Source organism: Ornithorhynchus anatinus, chromosome 11 (genome assembly GCF_004115215.2).
Source record: "Ornithorhynchus anatinus isolate Pmale09 chromosome 11, mOrnAna1.pri.v4, whole genome shotgun sequence".
In the NCBI taxonomy this organism is placed as follows: domain Eukaryota; kingdom Metazoa; phylum Chordata; class Mammalia; order Monotremata; family Ornithorhynchidae; genus Ornithorhynchus; species Ornithorhynchus anatinus.
The window spans coordinates 58,680,924-58,708,400 of NC_041738.1; the positions used below are offsets into that span (position 1 = coordinate 58,680,924).

General features: G+C 51.1%; 1 protein-coding gene, 1 long non-coding RNA gene and 1 other non-coding gene across 4 annotated transcripts; 2 read left to right on the forward strand and 1 right to left on the reverse strand.

The window, feature by feature from the left end:
* The first annotated feature begins 89 nt into the window (after positions 1-89).
* Positions 90-22,314, forward strand: LOC114815158. The gene is made up of 3 exons (XR_003762932.2): positions 90-157; positions 810-895; positions 22,173-22,314. It is a non-coding gene; the product is annotated as an uncharacterized LOC114815158 (long non-coding RNA).
* On the forward strand, positions 4,011-4,082 carry TRNAQ-UUG. Its single transcript has one exon. It is a non-coding gene; the product is annotated as a tRNA-Gln (tRNA).
* Positions 15,791-27,226, reverse strand: GNGT2 (G protein subunit gamma transducin 2). 2 transcript variants are annotated; one of them, XM_029075852.1, is made up of 3 exons: positions 27,157-27,226; positions 22,410-22,499; positions 15,791-16,261 (listed from the first exon to the last, which is right to left on the reverse strand). In XM_029075852.1, exons 2-3 carry the CDS (start codon positions 22,491-22,493, stop codon positions 16,136-16,138), a joined length of 210 nt encoding a protein of 69 aa, XP_028931685.1. In that variant the 5' UTR covers positions 22,494-22,499; positions 27,157-27,226; the 3' UTR covers positions 15,791-16,135. The 2 variants fall into 2 exon arrangements, with proteins under 2 accessions (XP_028931685.1, XP_028931684.1); XM_029075851.1 differs by lacking the exon at positions 27,157-27,226 and adding an exon at positions 25,034-25,091.
* Between the last annotated feature and the right edge of the window lie 251 nt (positions 27,227-27,477).

Sequence of the window (27,477 nt, forward strand, 5' to 3'; positions counted from 1 at the left end):
AGCTACGGAAACCGACGGACACTTTGGGGACCAATGAGAATTCGCTTCTGTGAAAGCATCTTCAGGACTGTCTAGGGGCAGGATTAAGGTTAAAAGCTGCCTGATTTGGAGGGAGCCGTGGTCTTTGTGTTCTCTATGCTACACCTCACTGGGAGTGGTAATAATAATAATAATAAATAATAATTATGGTATTTGTTAAGGGCTTACCATGTGCCATTCATCAATTCGTATTTATTGAGCACTTACTGTGTGCAGAGCACTGTACTAAGCGCTTGGAAAGTACAATTCGGCAACGGATAGAGACAATCCCTACCCAACAACGGGCTCACAGTCTAGAAGGGGGCGACACAGACAGCAAAATAAAACAAGTAGGCAGGCAACAATAGCATCAAAATAGATAAATAGAACCACAGATAAATGCACATCATTAATAAAATAAATAGAGCAATAAATATGTACAAATATGCACAAGGGCTGTGGGGAGGGGAAGGGGTAGAGCAGAGGGAGGGAGTCGGGGCGATGGGGAGGGGAGGAGGAGCAGAGGGAAAGGGAGGGCTCAATCTGGGGAGACCTCCCGAAGGCCTCCCACCTCTTCCATTACCTGCATGACGTTGGCCAAGTCACTTAACTTCTCTGTACCTCAGTTTTCTCATCTGTAAAAGGGAGATCAAACATCAGTTTTCCCTCCTGGGTGGGCCATAGATTGGGTCTGATCTGTTTTTTTTTTTTTAAATATCTAATCCAGAGATACTAGGTACAACGCTTAGCACCTAGTAAGCCCTTAACAAAAACTTCCGTTGTTATTACAGCTGTGGGTAGGACACGGGAGAATTGAGAACAAGGCACGTTAAGATGATCTGTTGAAGACCAGGAGCGTGGGAAACAAACAGTAGAAGTAAGAAACCCTCTGAGAGAGCCCTCTGGTATCGAGACCGTCTTTTTTTTGGCAGGAGGAAAACAGCATTAACGAAGGCTTTGCTACCACGCAACCAACAGTGTGACAGATGGTACTCTACTTTCATTTATGTGTAATTTCCTTGTCCTGAAAGTGTATACAAAGTTAAAAGGATGGGAGCACTTCTTCCTTTTTGCTCCCCGTCCTACTCTTGATCTAGAGTCTGTATAAATTATAGGTCATAAATTATTTATTTAGGGAAGCGGCTCAGTGGAAAGAGCCCGAGCTGGGGAGTCAGAGGTCATGGGTTTGAATTCCGGCTCCACCACTTGTCAGCTGTGTGACTGTGGGCAAGTCACTTAACTTCTCTGGGCCTAAATTCCCTCATCTGTAAAATGGGATTAACTGTGAGCCTCACGTGGGACAACTTGATTACCCTGTATCTACCTCAGCGCTTAGAACAGTGCTCTGCACATAGTAAGCGCTTAACAAATACCAGCATTATTATCTGTTGCCAAATTGTATTTTTCAAGGGCTTAGTACAGTTCTCTGCACACAGTAAACGCTCAATAAATACGACTGAATGAATGAATGAGTCAGAGAACGTGGGTTCTAATGCCAGCTCTGCCACTTGTCTGCTGTGTGACCTTGGGCAAGATAATTCACTTCTCTGTGCCTCAGTTATTTCATCTGTAAATGGGGATTGAGACTGTGAGCCCTAAGTGGGACAGGGACTGTGTCCACCTCCATCTGCTTCTATCTACCCCAGCGCTTAGTACAGTGCCAGGCACATAATAAATGCTTAACACATACTATTATTATTATCCTAGTCAAGTTAACCCATCTGTAAAATGGGGATTGAGACTGTGAACCCGATGTAGGGCAGGAACGGTGTCCAACCCAATTTGCTTATATCCCTCCCACCCAGCACTTAGTACAGTGCCTGGCACATAGTAAACACTTAACAAACATGGCTCAGGGGAAAGAGCCCGGGCTTCGGAGTCAGAGGTCAGGGGTTCGACTCCCAGCTCTGCCACTTGTCAGCTGTGTGACTGTGGGCAAGTCACTTAACTTCTCTGGGCCTCAGTGACCTCATCTGTAAAATGGGGATTAAAACTGTGAGCCCCACGTGGGACAATCTGATCACCCTGTATCCCCCCAGCGCTTAGAATGGTGCTTTGCACATAGTAAGTGCTTAACAAATACCACCATTATTAACAAACACCCTTATTATTATTATTATCATATATAATTATTATCCCAGGCGAGTTATCTCATCTGTAAAATAGGGATTGAGACTGTGAGCCCTAAGTGGGACAGGAACTATGACCACCTCGATTTGTTGTATCCACCCCAGCGCTTAATACAGTGCCTGGCACATAATACACGCTTAACAAATACTATTATTATCCTAGGCAAGTTACCTCATCTATATAATGGGAATTGAGACTGTGAGCCCTAAGTGGGATAGGGACTGTGCCCACCTCCATTTGCTTGTATTCACCCCAGTACTTAGAGGTCAGAGGTTGTGGGTTCTAATCCCCCTCTGTCTGCTGTGTGACCTTGGCCAAGCCACTTAACTTCTCTGGGCCTCAGTTCCCTCATCTGTAAAATGAGGATTAACTGGAAGCCCCATGTGGGACAACCTGCTTACCTTGTATCAACCCCAGTGCTTAGAACATAGTAAGGGCTTAACAAATACCATCATTATTATTACAGCACTTGGCACATAATGAACACTTAACAAATACTCTTATTATTATTATTAATAATAATAGAGAAGCAGCATGGTTCCGTGGGAAGAGCACAGGCTTGGGAGTCAGAGGTCATGAGTTCTAAACCCCTAGTCTGTGTGACCTTGGCCAAGCCATTTAACTTCACTGGTCCTCAGTTCCCTCATCTGTAAAATGGGGATTAAGACTAGGAGCCCACGTGGGACAACCTGATAACCTTGTGTCTACCCCAGTGCTTAGAACAGTGCTTGGCACACAGTAAGCGCTTAACAAATATAATCATTATTATTATCCCAAGCAATTTACCTCATCTATAAAATGGGGATTGAGATGTGAGCCCCATGTGGGACAGGAACGGTGTCCAACCCAATCTGTTTTTATCCCCCCACCCCCACCCAGCCTTTAGTACAGTGCCTGGCCCGTAGTAAGCGCTTCACAAATGCCACAAAAAAGAGAACGGAGCGGGGTTCAGGGAGGATAATAATAATAATGTTGGTATTTGTTAAGCCCTTACTATGTGCAGAGCACCGTTCTAAGCGCTGGGGGAGATACAGGGGAATCAGGTTGACCCACGTGAGGCTCCCAGTTGATCCCCATTTTACAGACGAGGTAACTGAAGCACAGAGAAGTGAAGTCACTCGCCCACAGTCACACAGCTGACAAGTGGCAGAGCCGGGATCCCCACCTCCTTCCCTTCCAAGGAAAAGAAAACCCTCGTGGTAGGTGCAGGAGCTGGGAAGTTTTTTGCAAATCTGCGAGCCGGGACCCTATCAGCCTCTGGACCCTTCTCGCAGGCCTGGGAGTTCATTGCCAAACTGACTCTCTTCCCCTCTTCAAAGCCCTACTGAGAGCTCACCTCCTCCAGGAGGCCTTCCCAGACTGAACCCCCCTTTCCCTCTGCTCCTCCCCTCAGCACTGTGCTCATTTGTACATATTATTTATTATCCTATTTATTTTGTTAATGAGGTGTCTATCTCCTTATTTCTATTTATCTTGATGATGTTGTCTTGTTCTGTTTGGCTCTGCCGCCTGTCTCCCCCCTTTAGACTGTGACCCCGTCATTGCCCAGGGATGGTCTCTGTTGCCGAATGGTACAATGCAAGCGCTTAGTCCCGTGCTCTGCATCTAGGAAGCGCTCAATAAATCCGATTGCATGAGTCGTGCACGACTCCCATCCACACTGCGGTTCAACTGTACTTCTTGAGCGCTTCCCGCGTGCAGGGCACGGGACTAAGCGCTTGGAGAAGTCCCATGCAGCAGCTGCGCTGGTTGCTCGAAGAAGAGGCAGGCAGATGCACACACCGCTGCAGAAAAAGCAGCTGCAAGGAAGCATGGGGTTGCAGCAGGTTGACAAGCCTCCCGGCCGCCTAGGCGACGGAGCGGGTCCCATGGTGTAATGGTTAGCACTCTGGACTTTGAATCCAGCGATCCGAGTTCAAATCTCGGTGGGACCTCACCAACCTTTTTGGGCTCTTAATATAGTTTTAGGGTCGCCGCGGGGCCCCCGTTGGCAGCCGAGCCCCTGCGCCGGCCCGCTCCCCTCGGGGTCCGACGCTTTAGAGGACGCCCCTTCCCCCTAGCCCGCCCCTGCACGCCGCCGTGGAGCCGAACCCTGCGCATGCGCGGGGGGCCCGGCCGAGGGCGGGGCATCTCCCCCGAGGGCGCGCCCGACTCTCTCCGAAGGGTCCCGAAGACGGTTCGGCTTCGGAGAGGCGCGCTCATTGGCGGAGGGGAACCCCGCCCTCCGGAGCGCAGCGCTGATTGGTTTTAGGGGTTCTTTGCTGCTTATTGGCTATCGTACGCCGTGGGAGGGCGAGCTCAACGCTGATTGGTGGAGGGGCGGGTCCTTGCCCCGCGCGCCCCCTGCTGTCAGCGGGACCCCCCTTTCCCTTCTTCTTTCTTTTCCTCCCCCTGCTCTTCTTTTTCCTCCTCTTCCTTCTACTCCTCTTCTTCCTCTTCTCCTCCTTTTCTTTCCACTCTTCCTCCTCTGTCCCCTTCTTCTCCTCTTTCTCCTTCTCCTCTTTCTGCTTTTCCTCTTCTTCCTTTTCTTTCCACTTCTCTGTCCCCTTCTCCTCTTTCTCCTTTTCCTCTTCCTCCTCCTCCTCTTTCCACTCCTCTTTCCCCTTCTTCTTCTTTCTCCTTTTCCTCTTCCTCCTCTCCTCCTCTTTCCACTCCTCTTTCCCCTTCCTCTTTCCACTACTCCTCTTTCCCCTTCTTCTCCTCCTTCTCCTTTTCCTCTTCCTTTCTCTCCTCCTCTTCCTTTGTCCCCCTTCCTCCTCTTCCTTCCCTCCTCCTTTTCTTCTATCCCCTCCCTCTTCCTCCTCTTCCTCCTTCTTATTCTCTTCCTCCCCTTCTCCTCTGTTCCCTTCCTCTTCCTCTCTCCACTCCTTTCCTCCTCCCCTTTCTCCTCTCATTCTCCTCTTCCTCCCCTCCTCCTTCTTGTTTATCCCCTCCCTCTTCCTCCTCTTCCTCTCTCCACTCCTCTCCTTCTCCTCATTCTCCTCTTCCTCCTCCTTCTAATTCTCCTCTTCCCTTCTCCTCCTTCTCCTCTATCCCCTCCCTCTTCCTCCTCCTCTTCCTCCTCCCCTCTTCCTCTGCTTTCTCCTCTTTCTACTTTCTCCTCGTGCTCATCTTCCTATTCCTCTTCTTTTCTCCTGATTCTCTTTCTCCTCTTTCTACTTCCTCCTTCTCCTTCTCCTCATCTTCCTCCTCTTCTCTTTCTCCCCCTCCTTTCTCCTCATTCTATTTCCTCTTTCTCCTCCCCGCCTTTCTCCTTCCCTTCCTCCTCTTTCTCTTCTTCCTCCTCCTCCTTCTCCATTCTCACCACCGAGCCAGCCGAAGTGGAGGCCCTTGGGCCCGAAGCTTGGATCCCGTCGCTCAGTGTCGGTCGGGAGAGGAGGATTGGCGGAGAGAGACCCCTGCTCTCCCCTGCCAGACTGGAAAAAGAATGTCTGGTTGGGAGAGAGTAGATCGAGGGCTTGAGAAATGTGTTTGTCTCTTGGAGGGTTGCCTCCCCCTCTAGGCTGTAAGCTCACTGTGGGCAGGGAATGTGTCTGTTTGTTGTCATATTGTACTCTCCCAAATGCTTAGTACAATGCTCTGTACACAGTAAGTGCTCAATAAATACAATTAAATGAAAAATACAATTGAATGAATGAATGAACAAGGCAGAGAGGAAAGGAAAGTGGGCCTGGGAGCCAGAAGGACCTGGATTCTCATTCTGGTTCTGCCACTTACCTGATGTGTGACCTTGGGTGAGCCACTTCACTTCTCTGCTTCAGTTCCCTCATCTGCATAGTGGGGTTTCAGTACGTGTTCTCCCTCCTTCTTAGACCGTGAGCATCACGAGGAGCCTGATTATCCCGTATCTCCACCAGCCTTTAGTACAATGCTTGGCACATAGTAAACACTTAGCAAATACAACGTAATAATGATTGGGTGTGCAGCATACTGTTGAGTAGGTGTAGGAGGTGATAGATGGGGTGTTCCGGGGGATGTCGATGGTGTGTGGGTGCCTGTTTTGGGTGGGGTGTGTGTCTGACTCCTTAGGATCGGTGACAGGGGCTCCACAGTATCGCCCCTGCAGTCCCAGGGCTCAAAAATGAACATGGAGTTGCTCACCTGTTCAGGTACCCGGAGGATGCCTTCCCCCATGGGTTTAAGACTGACGCCTCCTTGCCATGGCAATGGACACCATGGCAACTGGCCGGGAACCTCATTGTTCCACGGAGTCCAATTAGGGTCAACTATTTTCAGTCTTTCCTATATCCCAAGCCCCGGATGGACAGCTCAGTCCCTCATTTCAGTCAAAGGAAAAAAGAGAGGGAAAGCAATTTTCTCGGTGGCCCACAGTAAACTATGGTAACGCCCAGTTTGGAATCCAGGTTCCCGATCCTAACGGAGCAGCAAGTGACCAGTTCCTTCAGTGCTTTAGGGTCTGATTGAATCTATGTAGAGTTGCTCACCTGGAGCAAGTGAAAAAAATTTCTCAGGGTTGAGGAGGGCACTGAGGACAACTTGGTCCGAGGTCAGGGGAAATTAAGGACAGGCTGGTGGATGTTTTCTTTGAATCTAGCAGGGCAGACTCCAGAGCAGCACAAATAGCTCTCCCAGGGCCCGAGAAACAGAAAGATGGTTTTAGTAACAGTGGGCAGATGTCACTCAGTCTGATCTCCAGTGAGGATGATCTCTGACCCCCCCTCAGCCCCACCACCTTTTTTTGTGGTATTTGTTAAACTCTATTTGTCTCCTACTACAACACAGCCCACATACTTCCCTCCTCAATGCCAACCATCACACTGTACCTCAATCACGTCTATCTCGCCGCCGATCTCTCCGCTGACCTCTCACCCATGTCCTGCCTCTGGCCTGGAACGCCCTCCTTCTTCATATCCAACAGACAATTACTCTCTCCTCTTTCAAAGCCTTATGGAAGGAGCATCTCCTCCAAGAGGCCCTCCCTGACTAAGCCCTCCTTTCCTCTTCTCCCTTTCCCTTCTGGGTCGCCCTGACTCGCTCCCTTTGTTCATCCCCCCCCCCCAGCCTCACAGCATTTATGTACATATCCGTAATTCATTTATTTATATTAATGTCTGCTCCCTCTCTAGAATGTAAACTCACTGTGGATAGGGAATGTATCTGTTATATTGTACTCCCCCAAATGTTTAGACCAGTGCTTTGAACACAGTAAACACTCAATAAATACTACTAAGTCCCACACTGCAGGAAGCTGACAGGAGTGGTAGGGAGGGAAACCGAGGCATGTATCCCAGGGAACATGGCGTCACTCCCTGAGTGGCAGGATAGAATGGGTATCTCGGAGATCATCAAGAACTCCTAATCTTCCCACTCCAACTCTGTCCTCCCCTAGGGGCTCCCAATGCCGTAGATAAAACCCCTAACCTCCCTGTTTCAAAGCCTTTAACCTTTGTGCTATCCTCCACTCATCTAAGCGTGGCTTAGTGGAAAGAGCCTGGGCTTGGGAGTCAGAGGACGTGGGTTCTAATCCCGGCTCTCCCTCTTGTCTGCTGTGTGACATTGGGCAAGTCACTTCACTTCTCTGGGCCTCAGTTATCTCATCTGTAAAATGGGGATTAAGACTGTGAGCCTCATGTGGGACAACCTGATTACCTTGTACCCCCCCAGTGCTTAGAACAGTGCTTAGCACATAGTAAGCGCTCAACAAATGCCATCATCATCGTCCCATGTGGGACAACCTGATTACCTTGAATCTACTCCCGTGCTCATAACAGTGCTTGGCACATAGTAAGTCCTTAACAAATACCGTAATTATTATTATTATTACTTTAGACTGGACTCTAGGCTGTAATCAATAAGTCAGTGGTATCTACTGAGCACTTACTGTGTGCAGAGCACTGTATGAGGTGCTTGGGAGAGTACAATATAACAGAACTGATAGACACGTTGATAGACTCTAAGATCCTGTGGGCAGGGAATGTGTCTACCAACTCTGTTGTACTCTCCCAAGTGCTTCGTACAGTGCTCTGCACAGTGAGTGATCACTGAATACCAGTCACTGATTGACTAATGTCTCTCATTCAGCCGCACACCAAATTCTGTCCGTTCTACCTTCACAATATCTCTAGAACCCACCTCTTCCTCTCCATTTAGTACAGTGCTCTGCACACAGTAAGTGCTCAATAGATACGTTCGGATGAATGAATGTCCAACCTGATTTGCTTGTCTCCACCCCAGCGCCTAGTAAAGCGCCTGACATATAGTAAGCCCTTAACAAATACCACAATGATTATTAAGAGTATCATGAAGAGGAAGAAGCAGAAAGTCAGAATCTGACAAGCAGGCTCCCCAAGGTGTCAGCTGTGTGGCTGTGGGCAAGTCACTTCACTTCTCTGTGCCTCAGTTCCCTCATCTGTAAAATGGGGATGAAGACTGTGAGCCTCACGTGGGACAACCTCATTCCCCTGTATCTACCCCAGCGCTTAGAACAGTGCTCTGCACATAGTAAGTGTTTAACAAATACCAACATTATTATCTAATATCCTAGTAAAATTAATTACAACACACTCCAGTGGCTGGCTTTACCTAGTTTATCCAACACGCTAGAAGCAGGGTGGCCATAATGGTTAGAGCACATTCTGTGAGTCAGAAAGAACTGGAGTCTAATCCTGACTTCACAACTTGTCTGCTGTGAGACCTTGGGCAATTCACTTCACTTCTCTGTGCCTCTATTCCCTCATCCCTCAAATTCATTCATTCATTCATTATTGAGCACTTACTTTGTGCAGAACACTGTACTAAGCACTTGGAAAGTACAATTGGGCAACAAATAGAGACATTCCCTACCCAACAGGTTCACAGTCTAGAAGGGGGGAGACAGACAACAAAACAAAACAAAGCAAGTGAACAGACATCGATAGAATCAATGTAAATAAATAGAATTATAGTATATACACATCAATAAAATAAATAGAATAATCAATATGTACATATATGTGGGGCGGGAGGTAGAGCAGAGGGAGGGAGTCGGGGTGATGGGGAGGGGAGGAGGAGCAGAGGTAAAGGGGGGTTCAGTGCGGGAAGGCCTCCTGGAGGAGGTGAGCTTTCAGTAGGGCTTTGAAGGGGGGAAGTGTGCTAGTTTGGCGGATGTGAGCAGGGAGGGCGTTCCAGGCCAGAGGTAGGACACGGGCCAGGATTTCGACAGCGGGACAGGCGAGAATGAGACCCAGTGAGGAGGTTAGCGGTCCCAGAGGAGCGGAGGGTGCGGGCTGGGCTGGAGAAGGAGAGAAGGGAGGTGAGGGAGGAGGGGGTAAGGAGATGGACAGCTTTGAAGCCAAGAGTGAGAAATTTTTGCCTGATAAAAAGGTTGACAGGTGGCCACTGGAGATTTTTGAGGAGGGGGGTGACATGCCTACAGCATTTCTGTAGAAAGATAATCCGGGCAGCAGAGTGAAGTATAGACCGAAGTGGGGAGAGACAGGAGGTTGGGAGATCAGAAAGGAGGCTGATGCAGTCATCCAGGAGGGAGAGGATGAGTGACTGTATTAACAAGGTAGCGGTTTGGATAAAGAGGAAAGGGCGGATCTTGGTGATGTGATGAAGGTGAGACGGGCAGGTTTTGGTGACAGATTGGATGTGTGGATGAATAAATACCATCGATTGATTGAATGATTGCTCCACTTTTAAACACTCAATCTCCTTGTCCCCTCCTACCTCGCCTTGCTACTCTCCTACTACAATCCGGTGCGCACACTTCACTCCTCTAAAGCCAACCTTCTGACTTGATCTGTAAGCCCGTCATTGGACAGGGATCTTCTCTATCTGTTGCCGAATTGTCCATTCCAAGCGCTTAGTACAGTGCTCTGCACATAGTAAGCTTTCAATAAATACTAGTGAATGAATGAATCTTGTCCATCTCGCCACCCTCCTCTCGTCCACGTCCTGCCTCTGGCCTGGAACGCCCTTCCTCCTCATATCTGACAATGGCTCTTCCCCCCTACAAAGCCTTATTGAAGACCCATCTCCTCCAAGAGGTCTTCCCTGATTAAGCCCTCCTTTCCTTTTCTTCCACTCCCTTCTTCCTCACCCTGACTTGTTCCCTTGATTCAAGCCCCCTCCCAGCCCCACAGCACTTATGTGCACCTCAATAACTTATTTATTTCTATTAATGTCTGTCTCCCCCGCTAGACTGTAAGCTCGTTGTGGGCAGGGACTATATAATAATGTTGGTATTTGTTAAGCGCTTAGTATGTGCAGAGCACTGTTCTAAGTGCTGGGGGAGATACAGGGTCATCAGCTTGTCCCACGTGAGGCTCACAGTTAATCCCCATTTTCCAGATGAGGTCACTGAGGCACAGAGAAGTGAAGTGACTTGCCTAAGGTCACACAGCAGACAAGTGGCAGAGTCGGCATTAGAACCCATGACCTTCTGTCTCTTAGGCCCAGGCTCTATCCATTACACCATGCTGCTTCTACCCGGCCCCACAACTCTTATATATGTATCTGTAATTTTATTTATTTATATTGATGTCTATTTGTAATAATAATAATAATGTTGGTATTTGTTAAGCGCTCATTATGTGCAGAGCACTGTTCTAAGCGCTGGGGTAGATACGGGGTCATCAGGTTGTCCCACGTGAGGCTCACAATCTTAATCCCCGTTTTACAGATGAGGTAACTGAGGCACAGAGAAGTTAAGTGACTCGACCACAGTCACACAGCTGACAAGATCTCTGCCTCCCCCACTCTAGACTGGGAACTGGTTGTGGGCAGAGACGGTCTCTCTTTATTGCCGTATTGTACTTTCCCAAAGTCTGAGTACAGTGTTCTGCACACAGTAAACAATAAATTGAATAAATGAATGAATGAATGGTAACCGCTTAATAAATACCACAATTATTGTTATTAATAAATTCGATTGATTGATTGGTGTCATTCAATACCATTGATTGATGGCAGTTTGACCCGATTTCCCCTTGGGGGAGTCAGAGCACCACCCTGCCTTGGTCATGGGCGGGGGGGGGGGGGGGGTCGGTATTCATTAATTCATTCAATCGTATTTATTGAGCGCTTACTGTGTGCAGAGCACTGAAGGCACCTGTGAAGGCACCAACTGTGCTAAGTTCACAGCCTAGGCCTATGTGAACATTCCTAAGCTGCTATTTGGACACCCTGATCGCACCTGGACTTAATATTATTAATTATTATCAATATCATGAGAAGCAGCATGGCCTAGTGGAAAGAACCTGGGCTTGGGAGTCTGAGGTCGTAGGTTCTAATCCCAGCTCCGCCACTTGTCAGCTGTGTGACCTTGGGCAAGCCACTTAACTTCTCTGTGCCTCAGTGACCTCATCTGTAAAATGGGGATTAAAACTGTGAGCCCCACTGGGACAAATTGATGACCTTGTATCTCCCCCAGCGCTTAGAATAGTGCTTGGCACATAGTAAGTGCTTAACAAATACAACATTTTCATCATTATTACTATTAATGATAATAATAATAATGGTATTTGCTAAGCACTTAACGAGTGCCAGACACTGTATTAAGCACTGGCGTGGCTTCAAGCAAATCGTCCTGGACACAGTCCCTGTCCCACAGGGGGCTCACAGTCTTAATTCTCATTTTCCAGATGAGAGAACTGAGGCCCAGAAGAGTGAACTGACTTGCCCGAGGTCACACAGCAGACAAGTAGCAGAGTCAGGATTAGCACCCACCACCCTCTGACTCCCAGACCTGGGATCTACCCACCGTGTCATGCTGCCCCTCTCATGTGTCCCCACCACATGAGGCTAGTTTGAGGTCAGCGGCTCTGGGCCCAAAGAGGGAGACGGAGGGGGCCGGCGTGGCCCCCAGCCCCACGGGCCCCCCGCCGGAGCCCAGGGGGAGACAGGAGGAGGACAGTGAGGGAGGATAAGCCGAGGCAGAGAAAGCTCTTTAGGGAAGATTACGGAGCGGAGCTGACGCAGGCGCCAAGATGCTTAGCTCTTGGCTATCCTCGTCAATCTCCCGCCAGGACACAGAACCCAGAGAAGCAGCGTGGCCTAAAAAAATAAATAAATGGTGGTATTTGTTAAGCGCTTACTATGTGCAAAGCACTGTTCTAAGTGCTGGGGCATACAAGGTGATCAGGTTGTCCCACGTGGGGCTCACAGTTTTAATCCCCATTTTACAGATGAGGTCACTGAGGCACCGAGAAGTTAAGTGACTTGCCCACAGCCACACAGCTGACAAGTGGCAGAGCTGGGACTAGTGGATAGAGCGCTGGCCTGGGAGTCAGAAGGACCTACGTACTAATCCCGGCTCTTCCACCTATCTGTTGGGTGACCTTGGGCAAATCACTTTTCTGGGGCCTCAGTTTCCTCATCTAGAAAATGGGAGTGAAGGCTGTGAGCCCCACGTGGGACAGGGACTGCGTCCATCTCGATCTGCTCATATCCGCCCCAGCATCTAGTACAGAGCCTGGCACCTGGTGAGCAAGTAACCAATACCATAATTATTATTATTATTATTACCTGCTGGTGGGAGGTAGAGGCAGGGTCAGGACTTGAGGGAGTTTTGCCTTCTCCTAAAGATTGGCAAGAGTCAGGTCTGGGAGTGACCCCTGACCCCCCAGAGAATCTCTGAGAGGGAGTTCTCCGGGGGCTGAGAATCTGCTGTGACATCGAAAATCAGGAGGCATGTGACCCTCTGCCTTCGGGCGCTTCCGCACCAGGGAGCCCCAGATCCGGCTTCTGGGGGCGGGGAGGCCCGGGTCTTCCCACAGGGCTGCTTCCTCCTGGTTAGGTTCCCCCTCCCTGACCCCCCGCTGCTGGGGGCCGGGAGTGGGAGTCGCACAGGGGGAATAGGGGAAGAGGTTATATAGTTCTGCTCCAGATGAGCCAAAGGGGCAGAAAGGAGAAGGAGTGGCCCTCTTGCTTCCCCCTCTTCTCGGCCCTGAGTGGTTCAGGAAGAGACACAGTTCTGTCCCTCGTAGGGAGTCGAGGTTCCCCTGTTTTCCAGCTTATTCCCGGTGGAGAGGCCAGAGACAAATGCAGACAGGTGGTCCACGGCTGTTGGGGTTTTTTTTTTTCTATTGTTTTTGGTATTTGTTAAGGGTTTGCTATGTGCCAGGCCCTGAACTAAGCACAGGGGTAGATACAAGCTAATCGTGTTGGACACATAGGGCTCACAGTCTCAATCCCCATTTTCATGACGTCGCTGCGGCCCGGAGAAGTAAAGTGACTCGCCCATGATGAACGGCAGACAAGTGGCGGAGCCGGGATTAGAACCCATATCCTTCTGACTTCCAGTCCTGGGCTCTGTTTTATTGCTCTTGATTCTATTTATTGCTATTGTTCTTGTCCGTCCGTCTCCCCCGATTAGACTGTAAGCCCGTCAAAGGGCAGGGACTGTCTCTATCTGTTACCGATTTGTCCATTCCAAGCGCTTAGTACAGTGCTCTGCACATAGTAAGCGCTCAATAAATACTATTGAATGAATGAATGAATGAATGAATAGGAGGAGCAGCATGGCCTAGTGGCAAGAGCATGGGCTTGGGAGTCAGAGGACATGGGTTTTAATCCCGGCTCTGCCACTTGTCCGCTGTGTGACCTTGGACAAGCCGCTTCACTTCTCTGTGCCTCAGTTCCCTCATCTGTAAAAAGGGGATTAAGACTGTGAGCCCCAAGTGGGCCAACCTGATTACCTTGTATCTACCCCAGTGCTTAGAACAGTGCTTGCCACATAGTAAGTACTTAACAAATACCATAATTATCATTAATTATTATTATTATTCTGTTCCGGGGTTTGGCGGGGAGCAGAGCAGGCGGGGTGGAGGAGAGAGACGATGAGGGGCGACAAGCTGGGGTGACAGAACCAGGGGGGAGATGTCCTTCGTTTTGGGCCCTCTCCCAATCCCTGCTCTGTCGGGGGCGTCAGAGAGAGCTTGATTTTCTAAGTTGTTTATTATCCCGAAGAACGGATGGGATCCTGGGGGGTGGGTTCGGCGGGGAGGTGGGAGGGGGTGGGGCAAGGAGAGGGCTGGGAGGAGGTGGGTGCTGTGGGATTCTGTTGTTGGAGAGTGCCCAGCTTGGTCCGGCTGGACCTTGACTTGGAGGGAGGGGAAAGAAGAGAGAGAGGCAATCTGCCGGGCGGAGGAGGGGTCTCCCTCCACTCTGCCCCCTGGCCTCACCAGCTGCTGGGCCCAATCATCCGGTGGCTGGGGTATCTTAGAGGTGGTGAGGGCGAGGGGAACTGGTGCCTGGGGGTCATTGTGGAAAGACACCCGACTTACCGCCTCCACAGCCAGCGTCCCTCCCTCCTGGGGTCAGCCCGGTGGCTCCTCACCCGGCATCCCGGCACCCAACATCTAGTCCCCAGCGCCCCATTCATTCATTCATTCATTCATTCATTCATTAGTATTTATTGAGCGCTTACTATGTTCAGAGCACTGTACTAAACGCTTGGAATGAACAAGTCGGCAACAGATAGAGACAGTCCCTGCCGTCTGACGGGCTTACGGTCTAATCGGGGGAGACGGACTGACAAGAACAATGGCAATAAATAGAGTCAAGGGGAAGAACATCTCGTAAAAACAACGGCAACCAAATACAATCAAGCTCCATCACCCAGCATCTAGTCATTCATCACCCAGTACTCCATCACCCGGCACCCCATCACCCCAAATCTTGTCACTCAGCATCCTGTCACCTGACATCTAGTCACCTGCATCCTGTCACCCAGCACTATAGCATCCCATTACCCCAGCACCCCATCGCCCAGCCCCGTCACCCAGCACCCCATCACCCAACATCTAGTCATTCATCACCCAATACACTATCACCCTGTGCCCTGTCACCCAGCACCCCATCACCCAGGACCTTCGCCCAGCATCATTACCCAGAACCCTGTCACCCACCACCTTATCACCCAACGCCCAATACCCTATCACCCAGCATCCCAGTACCCAGCATCTAGTTATCTATCACTCAGCACCCCATCACTGATCATCCTCTCACCCCACACCCTATCACCCACATCCTGTCCCCCAGCGTCCGGGTTCTATTTGCCCAGTAAGGTGGGGGAAGGCACCCTCTCGAGGGGTGGGGAGTTTGATTTAGTGTTGGAGACTAGGATGGGAAGACAGGATGGCCTGCTCTCTGGTTAAGGGGTGTGGAACTCTTTCCAAGTGCTTAGCACAGTGCTGTGCACATAATAAGCGCTCAATAAATATGATTGAATGAATGAATGCACTCTGGGAGGGAAGGAAGGGGAGGTTCTGGGGACTGTAAGATTGTTGTGGGCAGGGAATGTATCTGCTATACTGTTATATCGTACTCTCCCAAGGGCTAAGTGCAGGTCTCTGCATATAGTAAGTGTTCAATAAATATGACTGTGGGCAGGGAATGTCACTGTTTATTAATAATTATAATAATAATGGTATTTGTTAAGCGCTTACTACATGACAAGTGCTGTTCTAAGCGCTGGGGGAGATACAAGGTAATCAGATTGTACCACATGGGACTCACAGTCTTAATCCCCATTTTAAGATAAGGTAACCGAGGCCCGGGAAGTGAAATGATTTGCCCACGGTCACATAGCGGACAAGTGGCGGAGCCAGGATGAGAACCTACGTCCTCTGACTTCCAAGCCCGAGCTCTTGCCACTGGACCATGCTGATTCCTTGTTTATCGTTGTATTGTACTTTCCCAAGCGCTTAGTACAGTGTTCTACACACAGTGAGCACTTAATAAATACGACTGAATGAATGATTGACCGACCTATTGAATAAAGGCCGGAGTTGCTGAAAGGGATGGGGCTTTGGAGGGAGGAAGGGTGATGGAGCAGGTGGGCAAAGAGTAAGTGCTCAATTAATACCGTTGGTTGATTGGGGAGACTGGCATTCGAGGGGCCGGGGAGGGTGGAGTTAGCCAGGGAGTTAGGGTAACCGGGTAGGGGGATCTGGGGCAGGATGGGGTTCGAGGGACTGGGGCTCCTGCGAGGGCGAGGGCCGGTCCAAATGGGGGGCTGGAGGCTCCGGCCTGGGTGAAATCAGCTGACGGAGCAGCCCCCTTTCTCCTTGAAGGGGTTCTTGTCTTCAGGGACCCCTTTCAGCAAGGGGTCCTCGGCCGCCTGGGCCTCCACGAACTCCTTGATCTCCTTTCCCGTCTTGGAGATCTGCACGGAGAAAAGGGGGAGCTGCCTTGTGAGTGACCTCTCCCCTGTCCCCCCATCCATCACTACCCCCACCCTCTCCGCCACCCCGGGCTGGGGTATTCTCCCCAGTAGGAGGGAGGGTCGGCGCTTTCTCTCCAAGTAGCTCCATCTCCAGTCTACGAGTAGCAAGAAGCAGGGAGGGGGTGTCGCTCCGGGCAACGGGCCCGGGGTGAGCAGCGTGGCTTAGTGGCAAGAGCTAGGGCTTGGGAGTCAGAGGACATGGGACATGGGTTCTAATCCCGGCTCCTCCACTTGTCTGCTGTGTGACCTTGGGCAAGTCACTTCACTTCTCTGTGCCTCAGTTACCTCATCTGTAAAATGGGGATTAAGCCTGTGAGTCCCGTGTGGGACAACCTGATTACGTTGTATCTACCTCAGAGCTTAGAACAGTGCTTGGCACATAGTAATTGCTTAACAAATACCATTATTATTATTATTTATTATTATTATTATTATTATTATTAAGGGGTTGGACTCCCGGGGATCTCCCCAGCTCCAGCACCACTGGAGTCTGTCACCTATCACTAGGAGAAAGAGGGAGAAAGAGGAGGCAGGGGTTTAGGGAGGGGGGTTAGGGACAAGGGAGGCATCAGGGGGAATCACTTGAGACCCCTCTAGACTGTAAGTTCCTTGTGGGCCGGGAACATGTCCACCAACTCTGTTATAGTATACTTTCCCAAGTGCCTAGTGCAGGGCTTTGCACCCAGTAAAATATGATTGCTAGATTGACTGTGAGCTCCATGCTGGACAGGGACCGTGTCCGACCTGATTGGCACAGTGCTTGGCACATAGAAGCGTTTAACAAGTATTGCTGTATTGTACTCTCCCAAGCTCTTAGTACAGTGCTCTGCACATAGTCAGTGCTCAATAAATTCGACTGACTGACTGAATGAATGAAATACCACCATTATTCCGCCCTTTCCTCTCCACCCAAACGGCTACCTTACTGCTACGGGCTCTCGTTATATCCCGGCTAGACTACCGGGTCGGCCTTCTCTCTGACCTCCCTTCCTCCTCTCTCGCCCCGCTCCGGTCTATTCTTCACTCCGCTGCCCGGCTCATCTTCCCGCAGAAACGATCTGGGCCTGTCACTCCCCTTCTTACACAACTCCAGTGGTTGCCTATCGACCTCCGCTCCAAGCAAAAACTCCTCACTCTAGGCTTCGAGGCTCTCCATCACCTTGCCCCTTCCTACCTCTCCTCCCTTCTCTCTTTCCACGGCCCAGCCCGCACGCTCCGCTCCTCCGCCGCCCACCTCCTCGCCGTCCCTCGGTCTCGCCCATCCCGCCGTCGACCCCCGGGCCACGTCCTCCCGCGGTCCCGGAACGCCCTCCCTCCTCACCTCCGCCAAACTGATTCTCTTCCCCTCTTCAAAACCCTACTTTCATTCATTCATTCAATAGTATTTATTGAGCGCTTACTATGTGCAGAGCACTGTACTAAGCGCTTGGGATGAACAAGTCGGCAACAGATAGAGACGGTCCCTGCCGTTTGACGGGCTTACGGTCTGATCGGGGGAGACGGACGGACGAGAACGATGGCAATAAATAGAGTCGAGGGGAAGAACATCTCGTAAAAACCGATGGCGACTGAATAGAATCGAGGCGATGTACAATTCATTAACAAAATAAATAGGGTAACGAAAATACATACAGTTGAGCGGACGAGTACGGTGCTGTGGGGATGGGACGGGAGAGGTGGAGGAGCAGAGGGAAAAAGGGAAAAAGAGGGTTAAGCTGCGGAGAGGTAAAGGGGGGATGGCAGAGGGAGTAGAGGGAGAAGAGGAGCTCGGTCTGGGAAGGCCTCTTGGAGGAGGTGAGTTTTAAGTAGGGTTTTGAAGAGGGAAAGAGAATCAGTTTGGCGGAGGTGAGGAGGGAGGGCGTTCCGGGACCGCGGGAGGACGCGACCCGGGGGTCGACGGCGGGATGGGTGAGACCGAGGGACGGTGAGGAGGTGGGCGGGGGAGGAGCGGAGCGTGCGGGCTGGGCCGTGGAAAGAGAGAAGGGAGGAGAGGTAGGAAGGGGCAAGGTGATGGAGAGCCTCGAAGCCTAGAGTGAGGAGTTTCTGTTTGGAGCGGAGGTCGATAGGCAACCACTGGAGTTGTTTAAGAAGGGGAGTGACACGCCCAGAGCGTTTCTGCAGGAAGATGAGCCGGGCAGCGGAGTGAAGAATAGACCGGAGCGGGGCGAGAGAGGAGGAAGGGAGGTCGGAGAGAAGGCCGACACGGTAGTCTAGCCGGGATATAACGAGAGCCCGTAACAGTAAGGTAGCCGTTTGGGTGGAGAGGAAAGGGCGGATCTTGGCGATATTGTAGAGGTGAAACCGGCAGGTCTCGGTAACGGATAGGACGCGAGGGGTGAACGAGAGAGACGAGTCAAGGATGACACCGAGATCGCGGGCCCGAGAGACGGGAAGGATGGTCGTGCCATCCACGGTGATAGGGAAGTCTGGGAGAGGACCGGGTTCGGGAGGGAAGATGAGGAGCTCAGTCTCGCTCATGTTGAGTTTTAGGTGGCGGGCCGACATCCAGGTGGAGACGTCCCGGAGGCGGGAGGAGATGCGAGCCCGAAGGGAGGGGGAGAGGACAGGGGCGGAGATAGATCTGCGTGTCATCTGCGTAGAGATGGTAGTCAAAGCCGTGAGAGCGGATGAGTTCACCGAGGGAGTGAATGTAAATGGAGAACAGAAGAGGGCCAAGAACTGACCCTCACCTCCTCCAAGAGGCCTTCCCACACTGAGCTCCCCTTCTCCCTCTACTCCCTCTACCACCCACCCTTCACCTCTCCGCAGCTTAACCCTCTTTTCCCCCCACTTCCCTCCGCTCCTCCCCCTCTCCCTTCCCATCCCCTCGGCACTGTACTCGTCCGCTCGACTGTCTATATTTTCATTACCCTATTTATTTTGTTAATGAAATGTACATCGCCTCGATTCTATTTAGTCGCCATTGTTCTTACGAGATGTTCTTCCCTTCGACTCTATTTATCGCCATTGTTCTTGTCCGTCCGTCTCCCCCGATTAGACCGTAAGCCCGTCAGACGGCAGGGACTGTCTCTATCTGTTGCCGACTTGTTCATTCCAAGTGCTTAGTACAGTGCCCTGCAAACAGTAAGCGCTCAATAAATACTATTGAATAGAATTATTATACCTATTAACAGGACTGCTGGAGGGAACCTGGCTCCTCCCCCTCCTTCCAGGTAGGGCGGTCCGGGCCCACCTGGGCAGAAAGGATTTCTCCTCCGTTAAATGGAAAGAAGTGGGGCTACTCATTCATTCATTCATTCAATAGTATTTATTGAGCGCTTACTATGTGCAGAGCACTGTAATTGGAATGTACAATTCGGCAACAGAGAGAGACAATTCCTGCCCAGTGACGGGCTCACAGACGGGGGAGGGAGACGGACAAAAACAAGACAACATAATCACGATAAATAGAATCAAGGGGATGTACACCTCATTAGCAAAATAGGGCAATAAAATATATACAAATGAGCACGGTGCTGGGGGTGGGTGGGGAAAAGCAGAGGAAAAGGAGGCTTTGCTGAGGGGAGATGAAGGGGGAGGAGCAGAGGGAGAGGGGGAGCAGAGAAGGAGCAGAGGGAAAAGGGGAAGCTCAGTCCGGGAAGGCCTCTCGGAGGAGGTGAGCGCTCAGTAGGGCTTTGAAGAGGGGAAGAGAGTCTGGCGGAGGTGAGGAGGAGGGAATCCCGGGACAGCGGTAGGACATGGGCCAGAGGTCGATGGCAGGATAGGCGAGAACGGGGGATGGTGAGGAGGGGGGCGGCAGAGGAATGGAGCCTACGGGGTGGGCAGTAGAAAGAGAGAAGGGAGGTGAGGTAGGAGGGGGCAAGGGGATGGAGAGCCTTGAAGCCCAGAGTGAGGAGTTTTTGTTTCGTGCGGAGGTCAATAGGCGACCACTGGAGGTTTTAAAGAAGGGGAGTGACATGCCCAGAGCATTTCTGCAGGAAGATAAGCCGGGCAGCGGAATGAAGAATAGACTATAGACTGGAGCGGGGAGAGACAGGAGGAAGGGAGATCAGAGAGAAGGCTGACTCAGTAATCCAGCTGGGATATTATGAGAGCATAATATACCCCCCGCCATCCTGTCCCCCCACCTCCCCCAACCCCCCCGAAGCAGCTTGGGTGTCAGGAGACCTGGGTTCTAATCGCAGGTCTACCGCTTTCCCTGCTGTGTGGCCTAGGTCAAGTCACTTTACTTTTCTCATCTGTAAAATGAGGATTAAATACCTGTTCTTCCTCCCCCTTGGACTGAAAGTCCCTTGAGGGACAGGAACTATGTCTGGCCTGATTGAAAGTCACTTCACTTCTCTGTGTCTCATTTCCCTCATCAGTGAAATAGGGATGAAGACTGTGAGCCCCATCTGGCACAGGGGCTGTGTCCAACCAGAATACCTTGTATCTACCCCAGCTCTTAGTACAGTGCTGTGCACACAGTAAATAAATACTTAATAAATAAATAATTGCTCAGTAAATCCGGATCGCTTGATTATCTTGTATCCGTCCCAGAGCTTAGTTCAGTGCATGGCACATCGTAAGTGCTTAGCAAATACCCCAATTATCATTGATAGGCCTGCCAACCCCTTGCTTGGTAAGCTCATAGAGGGCAGGGAATGTGTCTATTGCTTTATTGTACTCTCACAATAGTAGAGTGTTCAGCACACAGTAAGCACTCAATAAATACGATTGAATGAACGAATGAGTGGGCGAGGGTCACTGGCTATAGGAAGAACGACTGGCTCTTTGGGGGCTTAGGTTGAGGAGCCCAGAGGGCCCCTCTCCCAGACCTGGGGGCTTCTTCTCCCACCCCGTCTTGCTCTCTTCGCTGTCTTCTTGTGACAAGTTACTGAAGTCCCAGAGTTTATCATTCATTCAGTAGTATTTATTAAGCGCTTACTGGGTGCAGAGCAATGTACTAAGCGTTTGGGAAAGTACAAAGCAACAATAAACAGTGACATTCCCTGCCCACAACGACCTCCCAGTCTAGAGGGGGGAGATAGACATCAATACAAATAAATAAAATGACAGGTATGTAAGTGCTGTGGGGCTGGAAGGTGGGTGAAGAGCAAAGAGAACAAGTCAGGGTGACGCCAAAGCGAGAGGGAGATGAGAAAAAGTGGGGCTTCAATGAAACCAGCCCTCTGTTTTCACCCTGATGATGGAGGCTCCACCTACTCCCACCCTGATTCACCTGCCCCCATGGGTAACTCCTACCTGCAATCTGACCTCAATCCCTCCTGCTGTAGTTTCATCTCCGTTTATTGGAGACCGAGAATGAGCCGCTTACCAGCCTCTGTCTATTTGTCGTTATTATTATTATATTTGTTCGGCGCTTTAAATTATAATGGTATTTGTTAAGTGCTTTCTATGTGCCAAGCACTGTTCTAAGCACTGGGGGTAGATAGCAGGGAATCAGACTGTCCAACGTGGGGCTTACAGTCTTTATCCCCATTTTACAGGTGAGGTAACTGAGGCACAGAGAAGTTGAGTGACTTGCCCAAAGTCACACAGCTGAGAAGTGGCGGAGCCGGGTGACAAGTGGCGGGGCCGGGATTAGAACCCACGACCTCTGACTTCCAAACCCGTGCTCCGTCCACTAAGCCACACTGCTTTTATGTGTCAAGCACAGTTCTGAGGGCTGGGGTAGATCCAATTAATCAGGTCAGACGCAGCTCCTATCCTACCTGGGGCTCACATTCTAAGTAGGAGGGAGAACAGGCACTGAACTCCCATTTTTTTACAGATGGGAAAACTGTAGCACAGTGAAGTTAAGTAATATGCCTAAAGTCACACAGTGGACAACGGTAGAGTTAGGATTAGAACCTAGGTCCTCTAACTCCCTAGCCCATGCTCTTTCCAGTAGGCCAGGCTGCTCCTTTTGACCCTTCTGCGGCATGGAGACCGGGTGCTGACCCCTCGAGAGCTTTCCAGAACAAGTCTCCATTGCAGCCACTTCTGGGACAGAGCATTCCCACAGTCGGATGGCAAAGGACTCAGAGAGAATCCCGGGGAGAGCCTGGTAAAGGAGGGAGAAGGCCGAAGGAGGAGGGAGGGGTGGGATGTGGACGAGGTCTGGGATGTGGGGGTAAAGTCTCACTAGAGCTCGCTCATTCTTCACTTCCTTCTTGAGCTGTTCCAACTCCATCTTGAGCAACTCCTTCTCCGTGAGGTCCTGGGCCATCCTGGCCTAGGAGAGGTGAGAGCCAAGAACCACAAACATCCATCATCCGTCAGAACCTGCCCCTCCATCCCACCCTACCTTCATAGCCTCCCCCAACTCTTCCTCCAGTGCTGGTCAGCACCAACATTCTGTGTGTCCTCAGGAAAGTCACTTAGCCTCTCTGGGCTTCAGAATCTTCCCCCTAGAGCCTGGGAGAATCACGCTTGTCTCTAGGAAGGCATGTGAGGACTTGGGAGATGAGGGGTGGGATTTAAGGTGTTGTAGAAACCAGGGGGTTAATGAGAGTGACCCCCGGAAGCTGAGAGAAGTCAGTGCAGGGTGGTCTTTCTGCAGTTTGGACCCCGACGGAGGCGGTGGGCAGTTGGGGGTCTCTAATTAAATGTGGTTATTTTCCATCTCGCTGTCTCCGGGACTGGTTCCTCTCTGGTGAAATTTTTTGATGGGAATGGAGTGTGTGTGTGTGTTTGTGTGAGTGTGTCTGGATGAGAGTGTGTGTGTTTATGCATGACTCCTTGTATATATGTGAGTGTTTGTGAGTGTGTTTATGTATATTAATATCTGTCTCCGCTTCTAGACAGTGAGCTCATTGTGGGCAGGGAATGTGTCTGTTTGTGGTTGTGTCTGCCTCTACTCTCCCAAGCGCTTAGTACAGTGCTTTGCATGCAGTAAGTGCTCAATAAATACGATTGATTGAATGAATGAAAGTGTGCATGGATGTGTGTGCCTGAGTGGGGGTGAGTGCGAGTGTTTGGGTGTGCATAAGTGTGTGTGTCGGTAAACTCACTGTGGGCAAGAAATATGTCTATTTATTGTTGCACTGTACTCTCCCAAGTGCTTAGTACAGTGCTTTGCACACGTAAGCGCTCAGTAAATACAATTGAATGAATGAATGAATGTGTGTGTGAATATGGGAGAGGATGTATTTTTGTGTGTTTGTGTTTTGGGGGTTTGAGTGTGTATGAGTGTATGTATATATATATATATTTAGGATTCGGGGAGGGAAGTTACAGTTTCTGCTCTCACACTCACATATATATGTGTGTGAGAGCAGAAACTGTAACTTCCCTCCCGAATCCTAAATCCCCCAGACCTCCCAGTATTGCCTGTTGCCCAAACTGGACACTCTCCCCTTCCTTTCCCTCCTGTCCCCTCTCCTCTCCATTCCTGTCCTCTCCCCCCACCCCCCCCTCCAACCTCTGGGAAGGGAAGACAGAAGGGAGGGAGGGAGAGAGAGAGAGAAGGAGGGAAGAGGAGGAGGGAAGAGGAGGAGGAGAAAGTGGAGGAGGAGGAGGAGGAAGAGGAGGAAGAGGAAGAGGAGGAGAAGGAGAGGCTCCTCTTTAGTGTGTTTGTGGTCTCAGGGTCTCCCCAGGCTAAGGGTTTTCTTTCTAAGGCTGGGGTGGAGGGGAGGGCTAGGAAGAGGATGAGGAGTTAACAGAGAGGAGTAGAGCAAAATGTCGGGGCAAGTTGGAGCTCGGGACCTCCCCCTTGCCCCCACCCCAGAACCTTCATGATCTGTGAAAGTCTCCCTCTTTCCCCCACCCCGAACCTGCCCGAGACCCCCAGGTGCCTGGGTGCCAGGTGCCAACTGCCAAGTGGAGAATCTGGGTCTCGACCTAGAAGTCAGGGAGGACGTTGGCGGGGAAGACTGACAAAACCTTGGGGTTTGGGGCTTCCTTGAAGGTAACTGGGGGCTGGAGACTTTCTCCTGGAGAGTTGCCTCCCACCCCCACCAAGATGCCAGGGGGCTGAGAAGAGAAGAGCCAGTGTCCCCTCTGCCCCATCTCCCCAATACCCAGAACCATTCAGTGAAAAGCCCCCTTCCCATCTCAGTCTGAGCCTGCCCCGGGCCTCTGGTCGGGCTTCCAATCAGAACTAGGTCCCACATATGCTACCAGCTTGGGGCTAGAGTCCAGAGGATCAAGGACCTTGGCGTCCCTGGGGTTGGGGCCCCAGATGGCCCGACCCCCTGTCCCTGGTTCCCCCAGCCACCCTGTAGCCACTCCACTAGCCTCCTCTTCAGTTGTCCCTCCAGTTTCCCCTCTAGTGACTCCTTCAGACTCCCTTCCAGTCTCCCCTCCACACACTCCACCAGCCTCCCCTCCATCCACTCTGCCAGCCTCCCCTCCAGGCTTCCTTCCAGCTTCCCCTCTAGTTACCCCTCCAACTTTCTCCCAATCACCCCAACAGCCTCCCCTCCAGCCATCCCTTCAGGCTCCCCAGTGGTCACCCTTCCAGCCTTCCCCCAATCACCACACCAGACTCCCCTCCATCACTATGCCAGCCTTCCTTCCAGCCATCCCTCCAGCCTCCCCTATAGTTACCCCTTCAACCTCCCCTTAGTCACCCCACCATCCTCCCCTCCACCCATTCCACCAGCCTCCCCTCCAACCATCCCTCCAGGCTCCCCTGTGGTCACCTTTCCAGTCTCCCCCCAATCACCCCACCCGTCTCCCCTCCAACCATCCCTCCAGCCTTCCCTCCAATGATCCCTCCAGCCTTCCCTTCGGCCACTCGTCCAGCCTCCCCTCCCTCCAGCTCACCGGTCAGGATGCCGCCTGCACCCTCAGTCACACATGGACTTTGGCTCCTGTGAAAATGGCCCCCACTCGCCCCGCTCCTCTCTCAGGGAGCAGATGGTCACAGAGTGTTGCTCCCTAAGCTGCTAATAGACTCAGCCAGTAAGCAGGGCAGAGGGTAAGACATCAACCAGCGAGTCTGGCTGAAGGTGGCCGGAGGGTGGGGGCAGGCAGCTGGGCCAAATTATAATAATAATTATGGTATCTATTAAGCATTTTCTATGTGCCAGGCACTGAACTAATCAGTGAGGTAGATATAAGATAGTCAGGTTAGACCCAGTCCCTTGTCCCACGAAGGACTCACAGTCTTAATCTCCATTTTACAGATGAGGTAACTGAAGCACAGAGAAGTGAAGTGACTTGCTCAAGGTCATACAGCAGAAAAGTGGCAGAGTTGAGATTAGAACCAGGTCCTTCTACTCCCAAGCCCATAGTCTCTCCACTAGGCCCCGCTGCCTCTCAATCTGTCCTCGATCCCTCCTGCTTCAGTCATCCTTCCTGCTGTAGTCCTGTCCACTGCCATTTAGAAAACATAGAGCCTCTTCCACTAGATACCACCCTGGCTCAGCACTAAGGGATCCTTGGCTGCAAGGGTCCTAAGAGGTCAACTCATCCCTCCCCCTGTCTCCCTGTCAGCAGAGTATCAGTGCTCTGGAGCTGCCATCTTAATAATCATTATTATTATTATTATGGAATTTGTTAAATGCTTACTATGTGCCAGACACCGCACTAAGCACTGGGGTGGATACAAGCAAATCAAATTCCACACAGTTCCTGTCCCAGAATCAGGATTAGAACCCAGGACCTTCTGAGTCCCAGGCCCATAATCTGTACACTAGGCCTTTGCTTCATCTTCACACTCATAAAGGAAGACCGAGGGAAGTACCCAGCTGCTTGCTGCTGCCCTGAGGGCAGGAGGGGAGAAAGCCAGTGGCCCTGCAGCAGGAAGGATTTAGATAAAACCACTTTCCCCGAGGACTCAGTATAGTGGACAGTATAGTGGAGAAGCAGCGTGGCTCAGTGGAAAGAGCACGGGCTTTGGAGTCAGGGCTCATTAGTTCGAACCCCAGCTCTGCCACTTGTCGGCTGTGTGACTGTGGGCAAGTCACTTAACTTCTCTGTGCCTCAGTTCCCTCATCTGTGAAATGGGGATTAAGACTATGAGCCCCCCCTGGGACAACCTGATTCCCCTGTGTCTACCCCAGCGCTTAGAACAGTGCTCGGCACATAGTAAGCGCTTAACAAATACCAACATTATTATTATTATTATTACTGCACTCACTGGGCTCTCAGTAAATACCATTACTCCTCTTCCTCCTCCTAGGGACCCAAGGGAGGACTCCAGTTGTCTTTTCAGGGGGAATTTTTTTTTAATGATATTTGTTGAGCTCTTATTATGTGCCAGGCACTATACTAAGCACTGAGTTAGAGTCAAGCTAATCAGTCTAGCTAATCATGTTTTCTACTGGAAACATTACCCAACCTCAGCTTCACGGACATTGTCCTCTCCCGGTTCTCCTCATATCTCTCTGGCCATTCCTTTTTCAGTCTCTTTCACAGGCTACTCCTTCGGCTTCCACCTTAAGGTTCCCTTCTTCTGTTCTCCAACTACACCCACTCCCTGGAACACTCATTCGCTCTCATGGCTTCAGCCACCACTTCAGTGCAGATAACACCCAAATCTACATCTCCAGCCCTGATCTCTTTCCCTCTCTGCAGTTTCACATTTCCTCCTGCCTTCAAGACATCGCTACGTGGATATCCTCCCGTCACCTCAAACTAAACATGTCTAAAACAGAACTTCTTATCTTCCCACCCAAACCATGTCCTCCCCCTCACTTTCCCATCCCTGTAGACGGCACCGCCGTCCTTCCTGTCTCACGAGCCCGTATCTTTGGCCTGGTCCTTGACTCGTCTCTCTCATTCGATCCACATATTCAACCTATAGCTAAATCCTTTCTGTCCCACCTTCACGGCATCGCTAAAGTCCACCCTTTCCTCTCCATCCAAACTCCTACCCGGTTTATACAGACACTCATCCTACCCCTCCTTGATTACCGCATCAGCCTCCTTGCTGATCTACCTACCTCCTGTCTCTCCCCACTCCAGTCCAGGGGAGGGGAGAGAAGAAGAAGCCTTTGGCAAGGAAGGCAGTCCAGTCCCCCACGAGCCCTCTCAGTGACTCACTTTCCGTTAACCCCTGTCTCCTGCGAGGCCCAGCCCACCACACCTCCCCACTGCACACACACGCATGTGCCCGTACACATCTGCCCCACACACGCACACGCCTGTCTGCCCACACACAAACTGCCAGTCCCTGGCAATGGGTTCCTTTCCTCTTCCCTCCAGGGCCCCCCCGCACCCCTTAGAGCCAGGGCCTAGAGCACCACCCCTGGATCGGCTTCCTT